This window comes from Zootoca vivipara, chromosome 1 (assembly GCF_965207765.1).
Source record: "Zootoca vivipara chromosome 1, rZooViv2.hap1.1, whole genome shotgun sequence".
NCBI lineage: Eukaryota > Metazoa > Chordata > Lepidosauria > Squamata > Lacertidae > Zootoca > Zootoca vivipara.
The window spans coordinates 30,516,832-30,542,865 of NC_142582.1; the positions used below are offsets into that span (position 1 = coordinate 30,516,832).

Below are 26,034 nucleotides of genomic sequence, written 5' to 3' on the forward strand. Positions count from 1 at the left end.
AACCAGAAAACCAAATTAACTTCTTAAATTACACAATTTGTATGTAATTCATTAAAGACCCTTCTCTAGGGTAGAGACAACCACAAGAAAAATTACACTGAACATGGATGAATTTGTATTCAACGCGCACAGTGCCAGCTCTTTGGCAATGAAGAGTAGCTGCTTCTTCAGGGAAATCTTTGGGAAAATAAGTGATACAGGAAAATAAGTACTGTATTAGTACTTATGAAGGTAAGTACTATATTAGTTGGGGGAAAGTGTGTGAAGAGCACCGAGGATTCTGCAAACAAACCAAAACCTAATTTCTTCTCTCTCATTTTCCTAATACACAAGAATACTGAAACACCTTAGCACTATGCTAAGGCTACAATCCTATAGGCCAGAGGTTTTCAACCTTTTTGAGTCCACAGCTCCCTTGACCAAGTACATTCTTTCTGCGGCTCCCCGTGGGGAAACACGCTCCAAGCCTCAGAAGCCCAATTATATCACCCCTTGCCTTCAGAGCCAGCAGCCCCTCGCCACTTTTCGGACACCCTCCCTTGTAGAGTGCTCCCTCAGCCTCCTCTCCTCTCCTCTTCTCTCCCCCGGCCAGCCCCAGAGGCACCATTCGTCTCGGGAGCTTGAAGCCAGGGCTGCTGCAACAAACAGCCGCGCAAGCCTTTCTGAAGGCATTGGTGCAAGAGGGCATCAGAGGGAGGGAGGGAAGGAAAGAGGGACAGAGGCCGGTGTTGCCCGTGGCACCCTTGACCATCATTCAAGATGCCCCAGGGTGCCGTGGCACACTGGTTGAAAACCACTGCTGTAGGCATTTCCCTAGAAGTAAGTCCCACTGAACTCAGTAGGGCTTACTTCTGAGCAGGTGCTTACAGGACTGCACTCTAAATAAGATTAAAGTTGTGCACAGCAGTCCAGCCAGGACCCCAGTTTATCATTATGTTCGCATACTTAAAACCGCTAACTATGAGGGCAGCTAGATTTAATTAGCTTAAATAACCAAGCAAATTCAGCTTTAGTTGAGGGGAAATTATAAGATATCAAAATTAAGGACAGAGTTATTTGTTTGTTTTTAGGCTGCTTGGATTATCTGCTTTACTGCAAGAAGGAATGGAAATGACAGATTTTAATGGTGGCCTTTCCTTTAGCAATGAGTGATTATTAAATTAATACAATGAAGTTAACAAACATCTATTTTACTCTTCCTTCAATATATCAAAAAGGCACCTGTTTTAAAGTTTCAGTAACATGAAATATGTTATTTACATCTTTATAATTTAAAAGCCAATGGATTAATCAATAAAAATCCTGCTATCACTCGACAGTTATTATCACGGAGATTAGTTATCCTGCAATACACCTCATCTACCTTTTTGTATACACAATAAAAGTACAGTAGCAAAAGTGAGCGAAAAGAAAAAGATGAAGGCAAAACCAGGGTTCCTCTCTTCTCTTTCTGCCATACACACATGGAGGAGGAATGGATTCCACTTGAAGGAGAAGAGGGATATCCTGAATATTTAAGGTTAAAGGTGGGCTGACTTCAGACCTACGCAGTCTACTTTTCTACCGTAGTAGTGGAGAAATATATGCTTAATCTGCAGAACAAGGGTATTCAGCTAACTTGTTCTGTCAGCGCAAGGATTTCCACTTGCACAGAACTTTCCTCCCTCTGCATGCCCCTAAATCTATTCTGAGGGCTCCCCTAACTTTCCAGAGCAGATTTGGGTATGATACAGGGGACACCCAGGGAGAAAGGGGAGGGAGATCTGTTGTGCCATCAGAAATTGTCAAGCCGATGAAACAAGGGGTTAGTTTAATCTCCAGTGTGTTAGTAAAACTGAATTACTGTGTCAAGAAATGATGCATGTCTAAAAAGTGCTTCGCCAACATAAAAAGTTTTGAAAGCTTTGCAATAGACATACTTTATGCCATAGAATCCCAACTACACATTCTTGCCCAAGTGCCCTGCAAGTCTACGGTCCAATTATATTATTTCCAAGAACCTGAGCAAACCAGCAGCTACATTGTACACTACAAATTGGCCAATAATTGAAGGCTTGCTGGGGGCTCCTTGCACTAGTCCATACAGTGCATAAATAAAAAAGGCTAATCGCCTCGTTCCTACTTCCAGAGGAAAACCCGACAGGGGACAATCAAGAAAACCAGTTATAAGCGGAAGTGACCATTAGAAGTAGCTGAGATTTATGAATGAAACTCAAAGGCCAATTTCACGAAATAGTTGCCGATGGTTTTATTGTTTATTGTATGCCACTGTGGGGGTCTTAAAGGGAATTTCACGAAATAGTTGCCGATGGTTTTATTGTTTATTGTATGCCACTGTGGGGGTCTTAAAGGGTGGGATATAACTATTGAAAATAAAATAATCATGGGACATCTTTTCCCTAAAAGCAGTCATGGGGAGACGTGAGCCAGCGTGGTGTAGTGGTTAAGAGCGGTGGACTCGTAATCTGGTGAACGGGGTTCGCTTCCCCGCTGCTCCACATGCAGCTGCTGGGTGACCTTGGGCTAGTCACACTTCTCTGAAGTCTCTCAGCCTCACTCACCTCACAGAGTGTTTGTTGTGGGGAAGGAAGGGAAAGGAGAATGTTAGCTGCTTTGAGACTCCTTAGGGTAGTGATAAAGCGGGACATCATATCCAAACTCTTCTGATTCTTCTTATTAGAATCAGGACCACTGTACTGGGAGATGTGGAAATTGAAACTTTAGAAGGTGGCATTTCCCCACTTAAATTCCCCCCTCCTAAAGCTCCAATTAGTCATGGAAGTGGCTGGGGGGGAGAAGAGAGACAACATACTTGTGTTTTTTCTGCTTTGGGGTTTTGGGGTACAATAAGAAAAATGTTGCAGAGGGAAAGAGTTAACACTACCCCCAGTGCCAAATGATGTATCTCTTGATTCCTTCAGGTCTGATTCCTTCAGTCAGGCCCTTCAACTGATTTAAGCGAAAGGGGGGGGGTGTCATGAGATCCAATCATTTAGTTTGGTGCTACAAAAATTCCACAGGCTAAAGAAAAAATGTTAAGGGGTTTATTGCAACATTGAAACTGATATGGTGCTCCTTAAGCTTCTAGCATGGATTAGATAAAAGTGAAAATGTATACATTACAGACAACAGGTTACTGGATGAAATGAACTGCACCCCAAGATCCAAAAGGGCAATTTGCTAACAGGTAACTTTGGTGCCAATATCAGTTTAACTTTGAGGTATATTTTCAAAACCCAATAAGGTTGTCTTAAATAAACACTGAGGAAGAAGTTGCACATAACTACCATTCACACCAACTGTTAACTCCCTGAGAGAGAGAAAAGCTGAACATTAGTACTGTAATTGCAGTGTGAAATACATGAATTATCTGGAGATGACGATCAGCCACAGGCAGACAAACACAGACCATTACTTGCCTGTTTCATAAAATGTAGTAATTCACAAAATAAATCCAATTAAGATAAGCACCTAGAGGACTGGAAACTGCAGTCTCTAGGGTGAGGTAAATCATAGTGATATGGGAATCTTTTTTTTATATACAGCAATCCTTTTAAAACTAAAAGAAAGTAGTAAGTTCTACTAATGTTGCAACTTTTTAACAGTCAGTGCTCTCTCCCCTGTGGCAGTTTCTCAAAAGTGCGCAAGAAAGAAAACAGGAAGGAAGAATGAATGAAAACAAGTACAACAAGATTCTTGCAGAGATTGCTGAAGAGAACAGCATGACTGTGCATATCCAAAGAGGAAATGCAGATGATCCAACACTGTGAGCTCTCCTTTCACCAGCATCACCTTAAGGATTTTGCAGAGCTTTATTGCAAAAGTAGAGTATAACAACTACATCAGCCCCTCTTGGTCTCCCTAAACTTTCATGTCCCCCCCCCCAAAAAAATCTAATTAATCCTAGCAACTTTAGAAGATCAGAGCAATATATTTTTGTCAAGTGTGACTGAAGATTAATGGATACAATCAGGAATAATTTGGCAGAAACGTATCAAAACACAGGGAAAGCAGAATTTGTTAAGTGAAGCATCAAACTTAATATGAGTGCAAATCCCATGAATGAAGAGCAACAATACACAATTCATTAACCAAATGCCTATGATTATTTCACACTTCAGAAAACTACCAATACAATCAAAATATATAGGAAGAAAAGGATAAATACAGATTAGTTTGGTGTTGTTTTCACATCTAGTTCTACCAACGTGGCCAAAAAGAAACACCCCAAATCTTAAAATACATTGGGAAGCTTGATTTAAAATAAAATAAAATAAAATGTTTCAAGTGGTGGTTTGGGGGGGGGGGAATTTGCCTCCATTTATGGCGCTGTGGGTTAAACCACAGAGCCTAGGGCTTGCTGATCAGAAGGTCGGCAGTTCAAATCCCCGCGACGGGGTGAGCTCCCGTTGCTCAGTCCCAGCTCCTGCCAACCTAGCAGTTCGAAAGCACCTCAAAGTGCAAGTAGATAAATAGGTACCACTACAGCAGGAAGCTAAACGGCGTTTCCGTGTGCTGCTCTGGTTCGCCAGAAGCGGCTTTGTCATGCTGGCCACATGACCTGGAAGCTGTACGCCGGCTCCCTCGGCCAATAACGCGAGATGAGCGCCGCAACTCCAGAGTCGGTCACGACTGGACCTAATGGTCAGGGGTCTCTTTACCTTTATGGTTAATCTACTATACTATCAATAGGCTTAAATACCACACTTCCAGACTACCTATTGTGTTGGAATGTGGGCAGGTTGGCAGCAAAAGCCAGCATTAAGGACTTGTGGCTGAACCACCAACTCTTGTCAAAGGCAATTAATGGTTCCTGTCAATAGACTAGTAGCAGGTGGCAACCAGAATTTTGTTTAATTCTCTTCTCTGGGGAAAAAATGTTACTGGGTTTATCTTTGCAACAGAAAATGAACCCATCAGCCCATTAGCGCAGCCGATGATCAGAGATAACTGGTGCTGTAACACAACAACATCTGGAGAACAAGTTCCCCACACCTGCTTCATAACCGAACTAACTCCCCAATCTTATTATTTTCTGACCCTTTAACAATGGACACTTTGCTACATCCTCCACGCCTATGACATGCTGTTGTGGGGGTACCAAGAAGTCACGGGCCCATTTTAAGTCCAGTCACGGCGATGGTTGTGACAGATCTATTCCTTTCAAAAGGTCCTGGGTTAATTACAGACCATCCCATCCCAGGATTTACATCATGCCGGAAAGACAAGGGGGGTTCTGGAAAGAACAGCGGTCTGCTAGTATCGTGTATTTCACAAAGAATAAATGAAGTTGGGAAAAGAAGGTGGCAGTTGGCAATTGCCAGTTGGGAGGTTATTCTGTTAGTTCTATCTTGAATGTAAAGGCGGGACGTGTGGGGATTTACACTGTTGAATTTAACTTAATGCTGCCAGCGTTTTCAGCCGTCCTCAGTTATTTCCCAGATGTTCAATAAACGTTTTCCAATCTTCTCTAAACGTTCTCGGAACGTACGCTCTTATTCTATATATTAAAGTCTGCAAGCTGCACATATTCTGTCAACTTAAGTTGCCATTCTTCTTTGATTGGGACGTTTTCCATTTTCGTAAGGCATATATTTTTATCACAACTAGCTAACACGGCCTACTTGTGGCTGTGTGCAGGGAAGAATCCAGGTTACAAAACTCCACCTTGACTAAGCTTACTCTTCATGCGGATTATTATTTCCGTAGATTCCTGCCTCCAAGTTTCCCACACCCTCTGACAACACCCTGACATTTGCTGGATGGCTGTAAGTACATTCAAAACCCTTGTTCAGATCTTGGGAATAAATGGATGCCCACGCGTGGCACAGCTGACCTCGGTGTGCAGGACTCACCTCTCGTAACAGCGTCTAAAGCACAACCACTTCCTGTAGCACCTCCGCCTATGATAAGAATGTCAAATTCGCAAGTTTCTTGCAGGGCCTGGAGCTGACTTTCTCTGCAGGGTAGGGTGCTGTGCATATGCAAGGGCCGACATTCTGAAGCTTCGACAGATGCTAGAGCACCCTGCAAAGGTAAGAAAGCAAAGCGGTCACGATTGGAGCAAGCCCTGGAATGGCATAACGCTGGGATTTTAAAGTGAAGCCACTGGTTCAAATCCCTTGTGTACCACAAACTCACCAGGTAGTTTCTTGCAACCTTATAACTTTGGAGCCACGGCCCTCTGCCAACAATACAGGTATAACATCACTAGGCTTGTCGTAATGACAGTTAAATTCATGTGTGCATTTGTTTCATACGCTTAAACAGTGCTATATAATGCCATGTGTTATTAATATTAATCTGAACTAACAGGGGGAATTAAGACTGTCAATCAGATTACTATAAATTTACGAAGGTTGTCCAGCATACTAACAGCAACTCATACTTCACTTTTTAGATGCTGCTGTAAAATACACATGTGATACTGTCAATTGGATTAGCGCATGCACACTTTAATGGCCAGGCTTCCATAACCAGTTGTGATATTTTTTTAAGTCCTCATGAAATTTTCTCTTCACATACACATTATTGCAAAGCAATTTTCTCTGATATAATTTGTTTTTGTACGATTCACAAATATATGCATTTTAATGCATATTTTACCCTAGTATACACATTACTTGGCTTGAGATCTGTATTGCAAAATTCAGAGAAGTGTGAATTTTGAAAAATGGCTGTTTCAGTTCTCATACTATTTCGTAAAGCGAGAACTAGATAGGGTCACCCTTAAATGTGAACTGAATTTCTCCCCCATCCCTATTATAAAATTTATTTTAATTCCTTTAAACCAGGCATCCCCAAACTCAGCCCTCCAGATGTTTTGGGACTACAACTCCCATCATCCCTAGCTAACAGGACCAGTGGCCAGGGATGATGGGAATTGTAGTCTCAAAACATCTGGAGGGCCGAGTTTGGAGGTGCCTGCTTTAAACTTTCCAAGCTCTTGTTTTCGGAGCGGGAGAGCAAACCATAACTGTCTCTTTCACAAAAAAGCAAGTGTGATCCTCAAGAATCTGTTGGTCATACAGTATTCTACATTTTCACCACCTCCCCTATTCTATTTATCTTGTAGTGGTGAATATGGGCCAATTTGAATTCCATTTTGCCATGCTTCCCCACAGCAGTAGAAGTAAATGGGAAGGCATAAATACTATTAAAATGTGCTCTACAATATATTTTCATAAAGATGACTTCATGTTTGGAAGCTGCAGCATTACTGGCTATACGCCAAGCCAAAGACATGAGCAACTCCCAAAAAGTCACGGCTGCATTTTCAACTGTGTAGACTGAATATGATACTTTGGTACTTACTATTTGTACAGAATATGATATTAAAAGGCAGACATGGGGGACAGGTGGCAAACCACATGCACATTTCAGCTGCTTTGAATCAATCCATTGACCAAGCTTCAACTCACATCAGTGATATTCATGACATTTTTGACATTTTGCAATGTTATATTATTCACTTATGCAAACTCCTATTCTCTGCTTCTAGCCATAAAAGAGAACAAATGAAAGAAATCTGATGGGGGATGCAATATTTACCTGGAAGTAAGTCTCATCAAATGCAATGTGACTCACTTCTCAGTAAGTGTGTGTGTGTGTGTGTGCGCGCGCACACACACGGACGGACGGACGGACGGACACACCACCCTTCATCCAAGGATCACAGGGTTGTTTACAATATAAAAACACAAAATACATAACATACTAACAAACAAAAACAATACCCTGCCTCCACACACACAGTTTAAAAGGCCATAGATTGTTCAATTAGCCAAAGGCATAGTAGAAGAGGAATGTTTCTGCATGGCACCTAAATCTATATAACAAATCATAGAATCATAGAATTGTAGAGTTGGAAGGGTCATCAACTCCAACCCTCTTCAATGCAGGAAACCTTTTGCCCAATGCATGGGACTCAAACCCACCACCCTGAGATTAAGAGTCTCATGTTATCTGAGCAAGGAAGACACTCCTACATATTCTTCTGGAACTGCAGCACCTGGGAATAGTAATGGGAGCCCACCCTACATTTACAGGTGATGTATCACAGTATCATTTTTCTTTACATGCACCACAAATGAGCCCTGAAGAATATTTCCAAGACTAGGGGCTGGTTTAGTAACTATTAAATCCTCAATGCTGAGTGTCAGCCTGAGATTGGGGGGCGGGGCGTGGTATGGAGAAAATAATGGAATGGACATGGAAACTGCAGTCAGAATCAAGATTGTAGAGTTGGAACAGACTCTATTGATCATCTAGTCCAAACCCCCTGCAATGCAGGAAAATGCAGGTGTCCCATATGGGGATCGAACCTGCAACCTTTAGCAGCATGCTCTAACCAACTGAGCTAAGCTGTGTAATGCTGAAGTCTTGCAGCAGTCTTGCAGGGCTCAGGGTTTTTTTGCTCACCATGCTGTTTACCCATCAATGCAGTAGCTCTGCCCAGGCATTATGCCTTTCATGGAGCTGCACCCCTGGGAATGGTTAGTGCGTAACCCTGGCCAGGCTCTTAGCTCTAAAAAAAAAGGTGTTCATCCAGGCTTCTTCTGGACCCAACAACTAACATGAGTTAAATGTGGAGGTGGGGGACAACCACACCAGAAAATCTTCCTATGTTTCCATCTTATGAAATATCAACCAGTTGGGAGCATTATGCCCCAACAGCATCCAGGCATATGGTATGAAACAGTACCATTGGCCACCATTACCTTCAAAATAGGATGGTAGTCATATAACCTAATCCCAAAATCTTGACAGGATAAACAATTTCCTGTTAACTATCTACTCACAACGGCTGCCTGTGTCTACGTGCGACATCATCACAAAATCCCTCCTCTCTGCTAGCAGTATTTTGCTTCTCCTGTTACTTAAACCAGGCTAAAAATATATGGGAGAGAATGACAGTAACAAGGCCATTTTACCAGTGGCAGCACGGTAAATGAGGCAGAGCAAGTCCAGATTGCCCCCTATCTTAAAAGGGGTGGTAATTGTCTCCTTCGCCGTTGCACCAATGCTTACCACTTCCTGTGCCCTGAGCCAAAAATTAAGTTATGCAACTTAACTGAATCTTTAGGATGCATGAAGTTATATAAATATAATAAGCTAGCCAAGCAGATTCATACCAAATCTTCTAATCAATCTGTGGAAGTTCACTCCTTGACTTCTGGAGTTCATTATTATTATTATTATTTTAAAGTGTTGATAAAAGCTTTTAAAAGCTTCATTTTCAAGTGAATACAGTGGCAACCAAACAATACCAAGCCTGAAAGAGATGGGTGACTGGCACACTTGCAGAAAGCCGTCTTGTTACAAAGGAAATGAGATGCGTCTAGGGGGATGTACGGTACAGTCTGTGTGCATGCTAATTGAATTATGTCTTCTCTCGGTGCTGGGGAGTGTTGAAAAGACTCATTTAGAAAAAGCCAAGAGACCTCCTGCACCGGGTAGCCAATTAGAGTGCGTCTTGGGGCAACATCCCTTCTTGCATCTCGCAGGCACAGAGGTCTTTCGCCCTGTCATCTGCGTGATTGGCAGGCATTATTAAAAAGAGGACAGTTCGGCTGCCAGACATGCCCACAGCTTAGATATGTCAACACCGTAAATGGGCTGTCCTCCTTTGCGTCAATCCCCCCAGTTATATCCCACCTGCTGTCCTTTATCGGGTGCATGTAGGCAATAGCTGTGAGGGGGACAACACGGCACAATGGATGTGCAAGTTAGAATAATGTGGAAGCGTAAAAATCATATGCTGCTCTCTTGTCAGGGCCTTTGTCTCAAGCCTTCACAGACAGTGTACAGTGTGGCTTTCCAGATTCAGTTGTTATGATGGAGCCACGTGGGAGAGGGGAGGAAGAGAAAGTGCACCTTCTTTCCCCCTCCCTCTCTCGCACCCACCCACACTTTCCACTCCTCTTTCTGGTGCTGGCACAGCTCTCTTGCTCAAGGCAGAGGCCATGGCTGGAGAAGAGGGCAGACCAGCTCCAGCTCCACTGAAGCACTACCACCACCACCTCAACAACCCTTCTGCTTGAGATAGGAACCTGTGGACCAATCTCACAGTGGCCTGGTTTGTGCAAATAGGAGGGATCCCAGAGAGGAGCTCACAGTGTTAAAAACTCAGATATATAAGCTAGGCGCCAAATGGCTCCTTAAACCAGGGTTACAGTCGCCAAAATTGAATGCCCAGTTGCCGTTTGGGGGCTCAAAAGTCAAAGCTTTCAATGTGATTTTATGGTTCCTGAAATTCATTCTGATTGGGCAGATAAAATATAATGAGTAGAATTCTACAGGATGTGTTGCTAGTGTGTGAAAACAGTAAAAATCCCAAGGATCCTCAGGCATGCACCTCCAGATGGTAGAGATGTCAGGCACCATGCTGGCACCTGGGTGCCTGGCAAATTTCAAATGCCGGGAGCTCACAGTTGCTCTAGTCCTTTTTACTGCCATGCCATGCTGCACTGAGCTAAAATTTGTCTTACCATGTCATTCAAAATGGGACTCGCGGTTTAGCTCTCTCATCACCAGCCACGAGCTCTAGTCAAGAACAGGCCTAAACTACAGCTCCTGGTTAGTGAGAATAGAAGATAACCACAAGCCCTGGTTGAGACAACACGCTAAGCAAAATTTTGGCTTAGTTCACTGTAAAGGTAAAGGCGCCCCTGACCATCAGGTCTAGTCGTGTCAGACTCTGGGGTTGCGGTGCTCATCTCGCTCTATAGGCCGAGGGAGCCAGCGTTTGTCCACAGACAGCTTCCGGGTCATGTGGCCAGCATGACAAAGCTGCTTCTGGCGAATCAGAGCAGCACACGGAAATGCCGTTTTCCTTCCCGCCGGAGCGGTCCCTATTTATCTACTTGCACTTTGATGTGCTTTCGAACTGCTAGGTGGGCAGGAGCTGGGACCGAGCAACGGGAGCTCACCCCGTTGCAGGGATTCGAACCGCCGACCTTCTGATCAGCAAGCCCTAGACTCTGTGGTTTAACCCACAGCGCCACCTGGGTCCCTTCACTGTAGTTCACTGTAGTAGTACACAAAAATGGGAAAAAGCAAAGCTGCTACAACAGACAATTTGGGTGGAATGCTGAAACAAACCAAAGTTAAGGAGGTGCCTGAGTTTGCATCTTATGCTAAGCCATAGTTAAGGTCAGTAAGCCAACAACAAACCATGGTTTGCATGGAACTGACAGACTTTCCACACACTAATATATCATGACTCCTGTATGGAGCTTCTCAGTAGTGTCTACAATAGATAAGGAGCCCTTTGGATGGGTGTAGATTGATTTCATTGATAAAGTAACCAGTGCTTTTTTCCTAGAAAAATAGGTTCCAGTACTCACAGTGAAGTTTTTACAGTAACTGTCACACTTTTTAACAACACAAAAAGAGGTGCCAGTACTGTGTGCCCTTAAGTACCCCCTTGAAAAAAGCACTGAAAGTATCTATGAAGAAACAACCTCATTTCCAGCACATGCAAATGATGCTTTAGACATAAACACATCAGCTGCTTCAACAACAGCTGAATGATAAAAACAAATATAAAGCCATCCATCTACATAGTTTTTTACAAAGAGTGAGAGGGCAGGTCCCTGCCACCAGGGAGGTACACTTTATAAGCCTGGGGCTCTTTGTATTATTTCCCCTTCTCCTTGCAGAATAAGGTAATGGATAAAGTTTTCTCTAAGCAGCTATAGAAGAAACCTACTATGAACAAATGATATTTATTTAGAGTCAGTTATGCAAGTATAGAATGTATCATAGAAGCACAAAGCACACAGAAGCACTGGCCTCCACAGACATGTTTTTTTAAAAAGAAATGGGGATAAGAATACACAAATGTGCACTTCATATTTGATGCACAGTTTTTTGTACCCTGGGAAATACAAAAAAAAAAGAGTTGAGAAAGAACTAAACTTGAAGTACGTTGAAAATCAGGACAAATATATATTTTACCATTTCTAATAAAGGAATCTCAGAGTTGTATTCAATGTAGGGCTACGGAGATCATTCCATCAGCATGAGCATTTCTGCTTGCCAGACTGAATGGTCTCCCCTCTCCTCCCATGGCCCACTGTTCTGGGGTTCTCCTAACCCTCTGGAACAGATTTGGGGACAGTGTGGGAAGAGGAGAGCTGGGAAATCCTGATGCTCCAATAGGAATCATGGTGCTGGCTTCCACTAATGCAACAATTTAGTTGAGCACAGCCCTCAGTGTGAGAACTGTAAGAAGAGAATGGAGGGCTGCAAAGCCAGAAAAGAGTCAGGTATTTAGCCCATTCTTGACTGACGCTTTGCTTAACACAGCACCATCCCAGTACAATGTGAGTAGTCTCATTCATTCATTCATTTAACTTACTAGTTTCTTGTCACCCAAAGGTTTTCAAACGACTTACAGTGAAGAAAAATATACAATATATACTGCCATTCGAATACATTAATATTTCATATAATGTAACATTCATTTGGGGGGAGGCATACCAGCTGTATAAATAGTAAAGGTAAAGGGACCACTGACCATTAGGTCCAGTCGTGACCGACTCTGGGGTTGTGGCACTCATCTCGTGTTATTGGCCGAGGGAGCCGGTGTACAGCTTCCAGGTGATGTGGCCAGCATGACAAAGCCGCTTCTGGCGAACCAGAGCAGCACACGGAAATGCCGTTTACCTTCCCGCTGTGGCGGTAGCTATTTATGTATTTGCACTTTGACGTGCTTTCGAACTGCTAGGTTGGCAGGAGCTGGGACCGAGCAACAGGAGCTCACACCGTTGCGGGGATTCGAACCACCGACCTTCTGATCGGCAAGCCCTAGGCTCTGTGGTTTAACCCACAGCGCCACCCGCATCGCCCTGTATATATAGTAGCGAACAACAATTAATAAACAACTCAAAGCAATTTTCTGACCCATTAATTAGCAAATAAACAAAACCTCAATCGCCCCCAGTGCAAAAATCACACTCATTGAACCAACATTTCCCCCCATTTAATCTTCCCCTCCATCCAGAAGTTTGGTGTCAAGGTCAGCTGTTGCAAATCAGTAGTGGGTGGGTCCAGTGTCCTCCAGGGGTGGTCCAGCAACTCTCCTCTCCCTTCAGGGGGAAGCAGCAGCAAAGCAAAGCAGAAAGATGATAAGAAAAGTTCTACCTGCTTTGCAGTTGACCCAGCTACTGCTCCTTTCCTGATGCTGGGGGGGGGGTGCCATTAGAACGAGGGAGCCACATATTTCAAAGGTTCACTTTATAAACTTCTGCACAATTTTTAAAAATGCATAAATCAGTTTCTACTTACATGCTTGTTTCTATACTGAGAAAACTGGGAGAGGCCAAACACAGTCGCTACAGCACCGCCTCCAATGAGGATAGTCCCTTTCACGACCCTCCGAAAAGCCATTTTTTAATCCTAGAGAAAAAGAAAACAAGAATGTTCACAACCGTACAAAGTCAGGGAAGAACACTTGCCTATACCAGAAACAAGAGAAACTTGAGAAAGTAGCTGTCCGGGGGGGGGGGGGGGCAGGATACTCAAAACAGTTTGCGATAATAAAAATAGATTAGATTTTTAGGCAGATGGTAGTTATCCTCAAAACAACAGATCCAGAATGCCAGTCAATGGGATCATGTGACCCCTGGCTCTGGTTCCCTAACAGGTAGCAAATGAAAGGGGTACTGCGGAGAGTCCTCTCCCCAATCTATCAAGTGCTCTTGCTGCTTTGAATAAAATTGTCTCAGCAGTTCTCAGCCCTTACAACTTCTGAGGCAATAGCTGTTGGTGGCCCTAAGAGAACATTGATCTATAAAGTCCTCTCCCCCCCCCCCACTGGCCGCCCTAGCATAAGCACTTGAGTGGGCAGCAAAGGGAGATAGTAGGGAAGACTTGTTAAGAAGCATGCAGCCTGCTTGCATGCAAGCATGCAGTTCTCACATGCAATCCATTTCAGGAACTTTTCACCTTGAACTCGAACACATCCTGGAAACAACACGTTGGGATTTAGCCCAAAGACAGCAAAGAGAAAATCCCAAACAATGCCACTGTATCAAAAGGGAACTAGCGAATTTAGTAAAACAAAAAAATCAAACTGGCGCCGGCTTTCATGGGAAACACGCTAACAACAGGCACATTTCAAAACATTTTAAACTAATGGAAGAGTTAAAGTATACAAGCTCTAACTAGTATACATAGCAAAGATAGGAAGCCATAGAGAGAAAGAGAGGAGAGAGAAGAAAGGACACTAGTGAAGACTAAGAGAAGGGAGATACCAGAGAAAAAACAACTTGCTGTAGAAAGAAAAGAGGGTGTTGCCAGGGGTGGAAGGAAGTTCTGACAGTGATTTTGTGAGGTTCACAGGAAGATTTTAGGATCAGAATCAAAAGAAAACGAGCGAGAGACTTGCAACACTAGATGAGACTAAGGATGTTTGCAGCAGAGCAGTAGTGGATGGCTGTGGGTGGCGAGGGAATCGGAATATGAAATTTTGGGGAAACTCAGCCAGATGGATGGGGTATAAATAATATTTTATTATTATTATTATTATTATTATTATTATTATTATTATTATTATTATTATATCCCTAGTGAGGTTATCAACTCTCAGATCTTATTCATTCATTTTGGTCTGCAAATTCTGAACCTAATGTCATGCTTGCAAACTGCCTACCCAATAGGAGTTTGGAAAGAATTTGAGAGAATTCTGATACAGGGGGTATTGGAAGTGATGCGAAAGTTATTTGTGAACATAGCATACCTCTATAATCACTTAGCCAACTTCTAGCACCCATCATCCCAGTCCCAACAGAATAAAGTAGACATAATTCAGATGTTTAACCACATGCTGGATGATGTTATGCTACGTCCAGTTAGGGCTCTCATTTCAATAATATATATTAGCATTACTCCTCACATATGTTCCAATGCTAACAAAGGTCTCTAAAGGGCTTTTGGTAAAATGCCAGAATCTATCAGTATCAATTTTGCCAGTATATGAGCCACAGTATATTTTAAACGGAGGGTTGTTCAGTGTGTTTTTAATTGATCTTGTGAATCTTATTTGTGTTGTTTTAATAAGCGTTTTGTTACCATATATCTTGTATCTCTGTATTTTTTTCCTGTTTCTGCTAGTTGCTACCTTGGGGTGAAAAGTAATGAACAAGTTTAATGAGCTAAACTAAAAAAAATAGTTAAAAGCACCACTAAACAACTCCAACACTAGCCGTGGTTGCATCCATCTTCTCCCCATCCCAAAACTAAACTCTGCAAAGGGAAAAGCTACTTTTATTATCTACATGATGTGACTTTCCTTCATTTACCCCATCTTCACAAGCCAGGTGTTGTTGTTTTCAAGTAATTGAACCTTTGGGGGCAGTGAAAGAAGAAAAGGATACGGGGACAAATTTCTCTGTTAACAGTGAGGACTAGCTCCCTTCTCTGGTCACTTACCCCCCCCCCCAATCCAGTGTGGCCTTTCCAAGCTTCAAAGTCCAGAAGACCACACAACTATAAACTTATATTAAAACTACATGCACTCCTTTGAGGGGGGGAGAGAAATGGCAGGATATAAATTTAATTAAATAAATAAATATTTGAGATGGAAGCATACGAGGAAGATAGCTCAGCGGCAAAGAACCTTGGATTGTTAAACAACTTTGCAGTGTGCTTGCAGCAGAGAAAGGGGGAATGTAAACAAGCCAGTGTGTCAGTAGTAGTAACATGCATAGTCAGCTTGGTCTATATAGGGGAGGTGGCCTACAAGGTATCTGGCTCCCGGGTTGTTAAATGTCAAAAACATTTGCCTTGAACTTGGCATAGTAGCTAACAGGCAGGCAGCGCAGAGCTTTCAACATGGGTATGGCGTGTGTAAAGCAATCAAGCAATTGTATTCAGAACCAGGCATGAGGGTAGCCCCACGTACCATGCATTGCAATAATCTAATCATGAGATTTATCATCACCTGGATCCAGTCCCCACACTACACAACAGCTCCTTCAGAGGGAGAACAACCCTACCCAGAACTGGCACACAACCCTATTTCCAGGCCTGGAAACCACCACCCATCTTTGTCAGGATTCAACTGTTAAAGGAGATTCGGGGCAAGGTGCCCCCTGTCACCTGTATGCTGATGATAACGCAGCTATCTGAATTTCCCCACAACATCTGAATAGGAGAGAGCAGGGATTTCGCCCATGCAAATCATGAACTATGGTCTCCCCAAACGTAATCCCATTAACCCTTTTGTGCATCCTCTTGTTCCATATGTTGCCAGTACCAACCAATCCACTGTTCTTTTTTCTTTCTTTCTTCTTTTGTTTTTTAAACCGCTCGTTTCAAAGGCGGTTGTACCAGCACAGCACTATGAGTATAACAGGCTGTAAATTAAGAAGCTGCTGCCAACAGGTGCGGCTTTGCGTGCTAGCAGAAGATTAGCTGTGGAATGAGAAAGACAAGCTTATCAAATGCGATCATCAGTTGCACCCTGATAACCCATTGTTTGTAAGTGCTAGAAGGAAAGGCGTTCAGCCTTTCACCAAATTCAATTATAATTACACCCTCTCTTTGTTGAGCTTTGTTCAAAAGGCATTAAAGAGCCATATGGAATCCCCCCCCCATCCTTCCCAAGTTAAAATGCATAGGCCTGTTACAATGTAGCCTTTTTTTGCCAATAAGCCTACAAAAATTATTACCATCCAGGAATCTTTACTAGTCTACTTGCTGCCTCACATGTGGCCTGAAATAAAACAAATGCATGCTTTCTAAAAGAGAGACACTTCTTTTCCCATTTCCACAAATGTCTCTGCTTGGCCATCAAGAAACTACTCCTACGCCTCACAGGTAAAGCTCCACAGGTAACGCCAGCTATTTACAACCTTGGCGCATATGCAGCTCCGACCCATGTGAGACGAGCTTTATGAAAGCAAAGGCTGAAGTTCCCAGAACAGATGTAAGAGCCAGGGATGGGGTGAGCTAGAGTGAAATCCTGTTTGTGCACTCCAACACTATAAATAATTATTGTTCACCTCCGAGACACCATCTGCTGCCAGTTATTTCTTTCAAAACCAAAGCTACTCTCCAAAAAAAAAAACCAAAATCAGTCTCTGACCATGCATTCATGTGGCTATTAAAGTGTACATCACTCCAATATCTGAACCTCTAGCACAGAGTTGGGGGACGTTGTTCACCCGAAGGGCCACATTATTCTCCGAGCGACCTTCCAGGGGCCCCATGGCAGCGGTGGATGGAGCCAGAGCAACAAATGAACATTTTACCTTCTAGGTAGGTTCTACGCACACACACACACACACCACTCAATCCTCCAGCCAGGCAAGCAAATGGGATTATCCAAGGACACATTCTAGCCAGGCAAAAACACCTGAGGAAGGAACAAAGCAGAGCCAGTGAAGGAGGAAATGGCGTGGGGAGAGGGTGTATGGCTCAGGAGGGAGTGCAGAGTGGAGAGAGTTCCAAGGGGCAGAGAAGCTTGGAGGGCTGTATTTGGCCCCTGGGTCACAGATTCCCCACTCTAACAAGCAAGCAATGCCTCTCATAACAAATTTCGGTTGACAGATCATACAAGTTTATGAATGTTTAGATGAGAAAATCCCAATGTTCAATTGGGCTTGCACCCAAGTGAGCCTTAATTATTTACAAGGTATTTAAATAATAATAAGAATACAATAGGTTTTTTTGTGCGGGAAATATACTCCTTGTCAGTGCTATTATTCTAGAAAAACAGGTGCCAGAACTCACCAGGAACACCTCCCTTGTTCTCTTATGGTGCCCACTTGAGAGTTCTGGTGAGCTCCAGCTGAAAAAAGCCCTGCTCCTCGTTTTTAAAAATGCTGTACTCACATTATTTCCAAGAGACACTTCTTCATGTAAAACAGGAAAGGGGGAGGTTGTTCTTGCAATGCCTTGTATTATAATAAATGGATTGAAACTGCAGACCCATTGAAATCTACAGACATGACCAATGATTTCAATGGGCCTGCTCTGGGTATGGCTTAGATACAATCCATTAACTTCTGTTAAACTCAGCTAACAAAAAAATTAAATGGCAATACTTTTCAGTTGATATAAATGTTTTAAATTGATTAACTGATTAATTGACTGATCACTGCAGCTTTTATTTTTCTCCCAGGAAGACCTGTGGCTGCCAAGAATGCAAGAGTGGCTCAGCGCACCCATATCAATCTTCAAATTAGGTATGCATGCAACCTCCTTTTAATATAACTCTTTGGGACATCAGAATAACCGGCTAGAACATGTGCACTGCTTAAAACTGTTTCGGCAGAAAGAAGCGGTCTTGTGAGCATTACCACTGTAGATAAAACAATAATAATAATAATAATAATAATAATAATAATAATAATAATAATAATTTATAATTTATACCCCGCCCATCTGGCCGGGTTCCCCCAGCCACTCTGGGCGGCTTCCAAAAAAACAGAAATTCTAAAATACAAAAATCCATCAAACATTAAAAGCTTCCCTAAACAGGGCTGCCTATACTAAAACTAACTATACTATTATAGCCACTATCAAGTCAGAGTGAACTCTGCACTGTACATAGTTAACAACTGGGTTAAGTTCCAGGGGAAGGGCTGTAGATCAGTAGCAGAGAAGGAAGCCACAGATTTATTCCCAGCATCTCCAGGTATGGCTGGGAAAGTCACCCACTTCAAACCCTGGAGACCCACTGCCATCCGGTCACTGCAGACAATACTGACGTAGATGGACCTACAGTCTAAAGCAGGCATGGCCAAACTTGGCCCTCCAACTGTTTTGGGTCTACAATTCCCATCATCCCTGACTACTGGTCCTGTTAGCTAGGGTAGGGATGATGGGAGTTGTAGTCCAAAAACACCTGGAGGGCCAAGTTTGGCCACCACTGGTCTAAAGGTATGAGGCAGCTCCCTAGGTTCCTAGTCACTTAACTTGTATTTCCCCCCCATACTGTACAAGGTTGGTTCCTCCATATCCGATTGTTGCAGGCGTTAATACTGCACAAGGTTCTCTTAGCATTATATTTCTCTATATAATAAAAATTAAGAATGTCATCATGCAGCCCCCATTGGAGGATTTGTAGTGCTGCATCACAATCCTGGAGTTGCATGAAGTCAGAGCTGGATAGGGGAGCAAAAATGAAGATAGACTGTGTTGGCCATGGCATGGAAACGAGAACGGTTACTGAGAAGGTGGAAATGGCAGCTTAAGACAACAGAAGTTCGAATAAAGCAGAGATTAAGGAAACTGAAAGGGAAATGGTGGTTCTAAACCATGGTAGAGGTTCTTCGTTTGGAAGAACTGAGGCATATGCCCAGTATGCTTTTCTTAAAGACTAAAATGTTTAGTTGGTGGCTACAGGAAAACTCAGGTTACGGTAGGTGGTCACAAAGACAACTGGCCAATAATAATGGTAACACTGTTCTGCAAGGCAGTGGTGCTTGGTATTTTTTTGAAGCTGATTTGTTCGCAGGGAGTCAAGTTGTATTCTTCGTTGCTATCAACCAGGGGCGCAAGCCAAGCAATTGGCTTTTCCCCTCCTTTTTAATTAAAAAGAGATTGCATTTGGACACCAGGGAGGGAAGCAGCTTGACATTTGACTCTAAAAAGAAAAGGACCAAGCTTTTTAGATTTTTCTTTCTTCCCTCCCACACTCACTTTGGTTAAGGCTAGATATAAGCAGGTAATGTTTCTCAAGTCACAATATGTAGAGTATTTAACGGAAAAAACTGTCCCAAATTTACAAGCATTCTAGGTTTTTGCATCAATATGTCATTTAATACTATTCACTGCATTCTACAGTTCAAACAATGTGTCTTTTTTCTAATTTGCTGTGGTTGTTTTGTGTTCCTTCTTATTTTCTGCTGGTTCACAGTTTAAGCTTATAAACATCTACTGAAAGTGAATCCCACCAAATTTAAAGGGCCTTACTCCCAGGTGAGAGGGTCTACAATTTCAGCATCAATATTTTTCCCCTAGACATATTAATGTGTCAAGCAAGCCATTCTCCTTATGGCAGCCGGATTTCTTCAGAGTTAAATCAGACCAAACAGCCTGCGTCGCATGACTTAGTGCAAATACATGTTTAGTGTGAATGCACAGGCACCTAAAGAAAAGACTGCAGCTGCTTTGCTCTACCCCAATTGTTCTGATGCTGCACTGTGCTAAACTCTAGCATGGTTTGTCTTAATGTGCCATACAAACCCCGGGCTCATGGTTTCGATCTCCCACACAAACCATAAGCCATGTGGCAAACCTTAGTTACAGCTCATGTAACGTGTGGAAAGAGCTGCCAGGTGCTAAACACCTCTCCCCCTTCCCATTCTGCAACATGAAGTTATTTATTCTGGGGCAACAGATAAAAGCAGGCATCCCCAAACTGCGGCCCTCCAGCTGTTTTGGCCTACAACTCCCATGATCCCTAGCTTACAAGTACCAGTGGTCAGGGATGATGGAAATTGTAGTCCAAAACATCTGGAGGGCCAAAGTTTGGGGATGCCTGGATAAAACGGTGAAATCAACAAATCAATTGAACAGTAAAATTTAAGCATCACCACCCATAGCTTGGTTTTATGACTCGAACTAGATTTGATGGGACTGATTTCCAGGTAATTGTGCATCGGATTGCATCCTTGCAGCATAACCTTAAACATGTTCACTTAGAAGAAGTAACTCTCACTATATTCAGTAGGCTGTATTGCTTAGTAAGGCTGGAAAATAACCCCACTTATCTTGAAGTAAGCCTCACTGGATTCAATAAGGCTTATTTCTGTGTAGACATAGCTAGGGCTGCACTGTTAAGTGTGTTTAGGATGGCAGTCCTATACTAACATCTACTCAGCGGTAATTTCCACTGAGTTCCACTGGAGTTACTCTATATAGGTCCACAGCACTAACACTGCAATCCTAGACAAGATTGCCACAGCTACACCTTTCATCACTCCCCAACATCCTCTTTTTTCCTCCACCCTCCTCTAACTCTCCCACAGGAGCTCCTCAAAAGCCTTCTCTGCTTCTCTTTCCCAGAGTTGCTTCAGCAAAGAAAGAAAGTGGATGCAAGTAATGGCTGGCACTGAGGAATTATAATGCTTCTCCAGCTGGGCAGAAGGGAGTTGGAGCAAACAAGAGTGAAACAGGACCAGACATGCTGAAGATGACCTACATCCCTCTTACTGCCACTAAGGAAGTCAAGTTTAACAAAACACAACCACTTGTAGACCACTCCTTCTATGCATGCATGCATGCATGCATGCATGCATGCTAGGATGAAGATGGAAGTTGCTTCTAGGTATCATGGGTGCACTTAAATAGGATTAAGAACTACTGTAGTAGCAACATGTCTAGCTGCTTCTGAGATTTTAAGCATAATATATGAGGAAAACAGCACAATTCAAACTACTTAATTAAGTACTGTAGCTAAAATAAGTCTGGGCATTTTGCACCTTTGTCCCTAAGCAGCTTGGAATATTAGGAGGTATATCCTTTCTAAATGTATCTCACTGTAGTTAAACAATAAATTAATTAAGCCTATCAAGAAAGTGTTGCATCAAGTTTTCTAGACACAGAACCATTAGATAGAGGACAGAAAGGTTAAGGATTTTTAAAGGTAGCATCTGGTTCGCATGACACAGTAAGTCAAACTATGAGTTTACTAGGACTGCATGAACATGCAGGCCTGATTAGCTATCATTTGGCTTGCTGCATCATTCAAAGCAGTGTGCCCTGTTATTCCCCCCCCCTCCCCATTTTGGTATAGGAGGTCTACAAGGGCACACCATTCACATGTACTTATCTATACAGTACTACCTATCCAACCACCCAGATCAATGCTTCATAAGGCGTCATTAGCAGTTTTCATTCTATGTGTTGGTTAACAATTCTCAACACACACAAATAAGTGCATTGAGCTTTACAGACACCTATTAATGGCAAAAAAATTCACCCACCCAGAAACCTTAACCTTATTTTTGACAGGTCTTTGAAGAGGATCGGTATATCAGAAAAACCTCAGCGTGCAGAGAATGTTTGAACTGGGAAAGGACACAAGGAGGCAGCTGTTAACCAATCTGTTTGGAGTAACACAAAACTTTCTGCTCGAGTGATAACTTGAAGACTGCTTCTATAAAAATAGATGGGTTGGGATTCAATCCTAAGCATTGGTTTAAAAAAAGAGGGAAGGAAAAGGGTCTGAATGACTAATGTGAAAGAATCTTATGTACAGTACCATACTTTGGGCTTATTCCAAGATTTAGAAAGCAAAAACTAAAATGAATCACTATTTGTGAAATATGTGGTGAAATTTGATGACCAGTCATACAAATCGTACAAAATCCGGTGACCAGTCATACAGATCATACAAAAACCTAGCCAGTTCTTCCTCTGAATGCTTAAAAATCTGGCAGCTTGTAACACAGGCTACATAGAACCTGAACACTCTTTCACTCTCTGCTCCCCTACAAGGGGTTGTGAATATCATGATACTTTGCCAAGCACTTGGTTAAAGGCTATATGTAGCTGGCTCAACATACAGTTTGAGCTGGAACAGGGTAAACGGTTTTTAAACCACCACTGCACAGGGTGACAAATCTATCTTCAAAGAGCAGCATATCTATCACCACCGCTTCCAGGCTGAGGACCTGACCTCTTGCTTCTCCAGGTCTCAGGTGAGTGAGGCTTGATGAACAATCGCTCCTTCTGTGGGAGTGCACAAACATGCACATATACATGTTCCAACCATGAGTGCACCAGGAGCCAAAGAGAAGTCAAGCTTGGCTAGCCGGACATTAGATACCTACAGGTAAACCTTGCATCTTCTCACTTCCTGTACTGCTTCTCCTGTGGTTTCCTGTTGAGGTTAAACAAGGATCCATGGTCCCATTGCTATAGCAGTATTATTCCTTCATGCCAGCTTCAATGACCTCAAACATCATTGCCATGGTGACAGGAGATACAGTAGAATTTTAACTAGCAGCCTAGAGTTCCGATGGATGGCAGGCAGATGCAACGGATAATAATAAATAATAATAATAATAATATACTACTTATACCCTGCCCATCTGGCCAGGCCTCCTCTGGGCGGGGTATAAGTAGTATGTTTGGGCAGCTCCCAACAGAATTTAAAAAACACGATAAAACGATGTGAGGGATGCCTCAGTTACCCCAATAGAGGCCAGCCTTGGCAACAGGCAGATATAAATACTCAAGGCCAGAGCACATGTTACTCTCACCTCAAGAATACAACTGGAAATAGCTTCTCTGCAGTTCCTACATCCACCCACATGCAAGTGTTGGTTCTAGCATAAACAATTATTAACCTTATGACTTGCAACCAATGAGCGGCAATTTCCTGAAAGCTGGTGGGCAGGGAGTGTCACTGAAAGACCTTTGCTGCCAGTGTTCCCATGGCAACCACAACATGTGCTTTACAGAGATGTAGTTCTCCTGAAGTCCTCACTGTGCCCAACAGTAGGGCCAGCCCTGCATTCCATTCATACTCTTCCGTAGCACTCCCATTTTATACTGCCTGCATTAAATCAATAAGGAGGAGGAGGAGGAGGAGGAGGAGGAGGAGGAGGAGGAGGAGGAGGAGGAGGAGGAGGAGGAGGAGGAAGAGAATTACAGTAGTTACTATTTACAAACTGGAATCAAGAAAGAACACCCAGACAACTGATTTGGGAAGGACCCAAAGGACCACTTTAAAAAAAGAGAGTCCTAATCAAAGTTAATAAATAAAATAAATAAGTCAACCACTTCACCATTTCCCCTATAAGGCTATACTGTTGAGGGGCCTCTCATTTCTAAAATGAGAAGTGCTAAGGCTCACCCTCGCGGAATTTCCCCTTGACCCAGATATGCTGAGACATGCTGGGATTATTCATGTTCACAGCACTTCTGAGCTCACCGCTACATCACATGTGGCGGGGAAGCTGACCCCCCAGAATCAAAACAGATTGTGGCTCACACAGCAACATAAGAGGAAGGGCCAGGACTTCTCCCACCCCACTAGTCCCATCTATCGATGCGAGTGGAAACCTGTGGGTTAGCTCCCCAACGAAGAAAACACGAGGGGTGCTCAGCATCAGCCACACCGCGAGGACAAAGCCTTCTGCACATGATCGGAGGCGGCCTCTCCTTCTTCACACCTGTACCACATGAGCCCCTTGCATCGACAACAGGTTCTGGGGCTGAACCAGGCTTGGGGGGGGGTCCGAGAGAGAACCCTAATAAAGCCCCCTGCCTCTTCGGTCCATATCAGGGCCACGGGCCCCAAGGAGTTCCAGGAGAAGACTCACAGTTTCTCGGCCGAGAGAGAGACCCTGTTCCTCCTCCGCTGCTCAGCCACGCCGGCACTGCTTTCCCGGGGAATCTCTCGCCGCCTGGCCTGGAGGGAGGCGGCCGGTGAGGAGCAGGAGGAGGAGTCCCCGCGGCAGCACCTCCCCGAGGCCTGGACCGGGCTTCCCTTTCCCCCTGCCAAGCACGACGGCGACGACGCCCCCGGGCTTCCCAGGCGCCCGCAGCCGAGCGCGGAAGCCCCAGGAGAAAGGAGCTCGGCTCCGAGGCAGCCTGGTGCGCACCGGGCCCTGCGGCGGAGGAAGCCTCGTGGCGAGCGGGAAGGAGGCGCCGCCACCTCAACCACCACCGGCTCCGGCGCTGCCTAGCTGTGGCCTCGCGCCGGGCAGACCCCGCACGCGAACCCGCGGCTCCGCTAGGCCCAGGCGCCGCCAGCTTGCGCGCAGAGCATCCGTCTCCCCCTGCGCAGCACGGCGGCCTCTCCGCGCTTCGCGGGCGCTGCCCGAAGGGGCGTCCCCCCCCCCGCCGCCGCCGCTGCCTCCTGAACTGCGCACCGCTGCCCTTACCTGTCTTCTTTTCCAGCCCGGCACCTGCTTAGTGAGTCCTCATGGGTTTGCCTTCTCTTTACCCGGGGCGACGTCTTCTTGCCAAGGCGCGGAGACTAGAGGCCCCAGCGGCTGCCTCCCTTCGCTGCTGCTGCTCCCTCCCTCGCCGCTTCCTTAAGGCGTGTCTCCACTAACCGGCTAGCGAGGAAGCAGGTTCCCGTAAGGTCCCTGCTGGGCTTGGCGCGGGAGAAAGAGAGGAGAGGAGAGAGGAAAGACGTCGCCTGCCTTTGCAAACACGTGTGGAAGTCCCGAGGGAGACACCAGAAGAAGCGCTTCTTTTTTGGAAACGTGCCCTCCTCCGAGCCCTCTCCTCTTACAGGTTCGCCTGCCAAGGCTAGCCTTACCCCCACCCCCACCCGAGAGAGTGAGTGAGAGATGGGACTCGGGGGTTTTCAGAAACGGCAAGGCACTGGCAAGGGGTTAGAGACGCACAGAAACGGTTCCTCGGCCAACCAAGGATCAGGGTGTCTTTCTTTAAATGTGCAATTCTGTTTATCCCCCCTCCTTTTTTAAATGTTTGTACTTGCTAAAGTTTTGGCAGGGGTGGAAATGGGGAGACAAGATTGTCTTTCAAGCAAAAGAATGGGGAAATGGAATGAGGACAGCGTTGAGTAGTGGTTGGGTGTCAGACTACGACCAGGTCATAGGAGAATAATAGAGTTGGAAGGGACCATGAAGGTCATGTAATCCAACCCCCTGCAATGCAGGGATATTTTGCCCAACGTAGGGCTCAAATCCTGAGATTAAGAGTCTTGTGCTCTATCAACTCTGCTATCTTCCCTGGCCAAAGCAGTTCAGTGGCTGCCCAGGGGCCACTTGCTATCTATGAGCAAGCTACTCAATAGCATCCCTCAAAAAGGAGGCAAGACATCATGCCTCCGTCCCCAGCATGCCTCCTTAGAGGGGGAATGAAATAAAATGTAGTTAACCATCATAGAATAGCTTGTCACCAGGAATTGCATGTGTTTATTTACTTCAGCCTTGTAAATAAGCCCTCAAAAGTTACTAGCCTGCCAAAAAAAACAAAGTTGCCAGCTTGCTAAGAATCTAGCAGTTGGCATTTCCATGCTGACTGCGGAGGAACAACTACAATTGAAATAATAGCAATAATAAATAATAATAAATTTTTATTTATACCCCG

General features: G+C 44.1%; 1 protein-coding gene across 4 annotated transcripts in view; it reads right to left on the reverse strand.

The window, feature by feature from the left end:
- The window catches only part of GPD2 (glycerol-3-phosphate dehydrogenase 2), an 85,051-nt gene extending 59,853 nt beyond the window's left edge, over window positions 1-25,198 (reverse strand). Inside the window, exons 1-5 of one of the 4 annotated variants that reach the window (XM_088661199.1) lie at window positions 24,855-24,989; window positions 24,291-24,379; window positions 23,313-23,521; window positions 13,294-13,404; window positions 5,856-6,027 (exon numbers count right to left, since the gene is read on the reverse strand). In XM_088661199.1, the coding sequence (XP_088517325.1) occupies window positions 5,856-6,027; window positions 13,294-13,395 (274 nt within the window). In that variant the 5' untranslated portion in view covers window positions 13,396-13,404; window positions 23,313-23,521; window positions 24,291-24,379; window positions 24,855-24,989. Of the gene's footprint in view, window positions 1-5,855; window positions 6,028-13,293; window positions 13,405-21,944; window positions 22,024-23,312; window positions 23,522-24,290; window positions 24,380-24,854 lie in introns of those variants that run through there. The other 3 variants (XM_035131815.3, XM_035131806.3, XM_088661205.1) reach the window with 3 other exon arrangements.
- Between the last annotated feature and the right edge of the window lie 836 nt (window positions 25,199-26,034).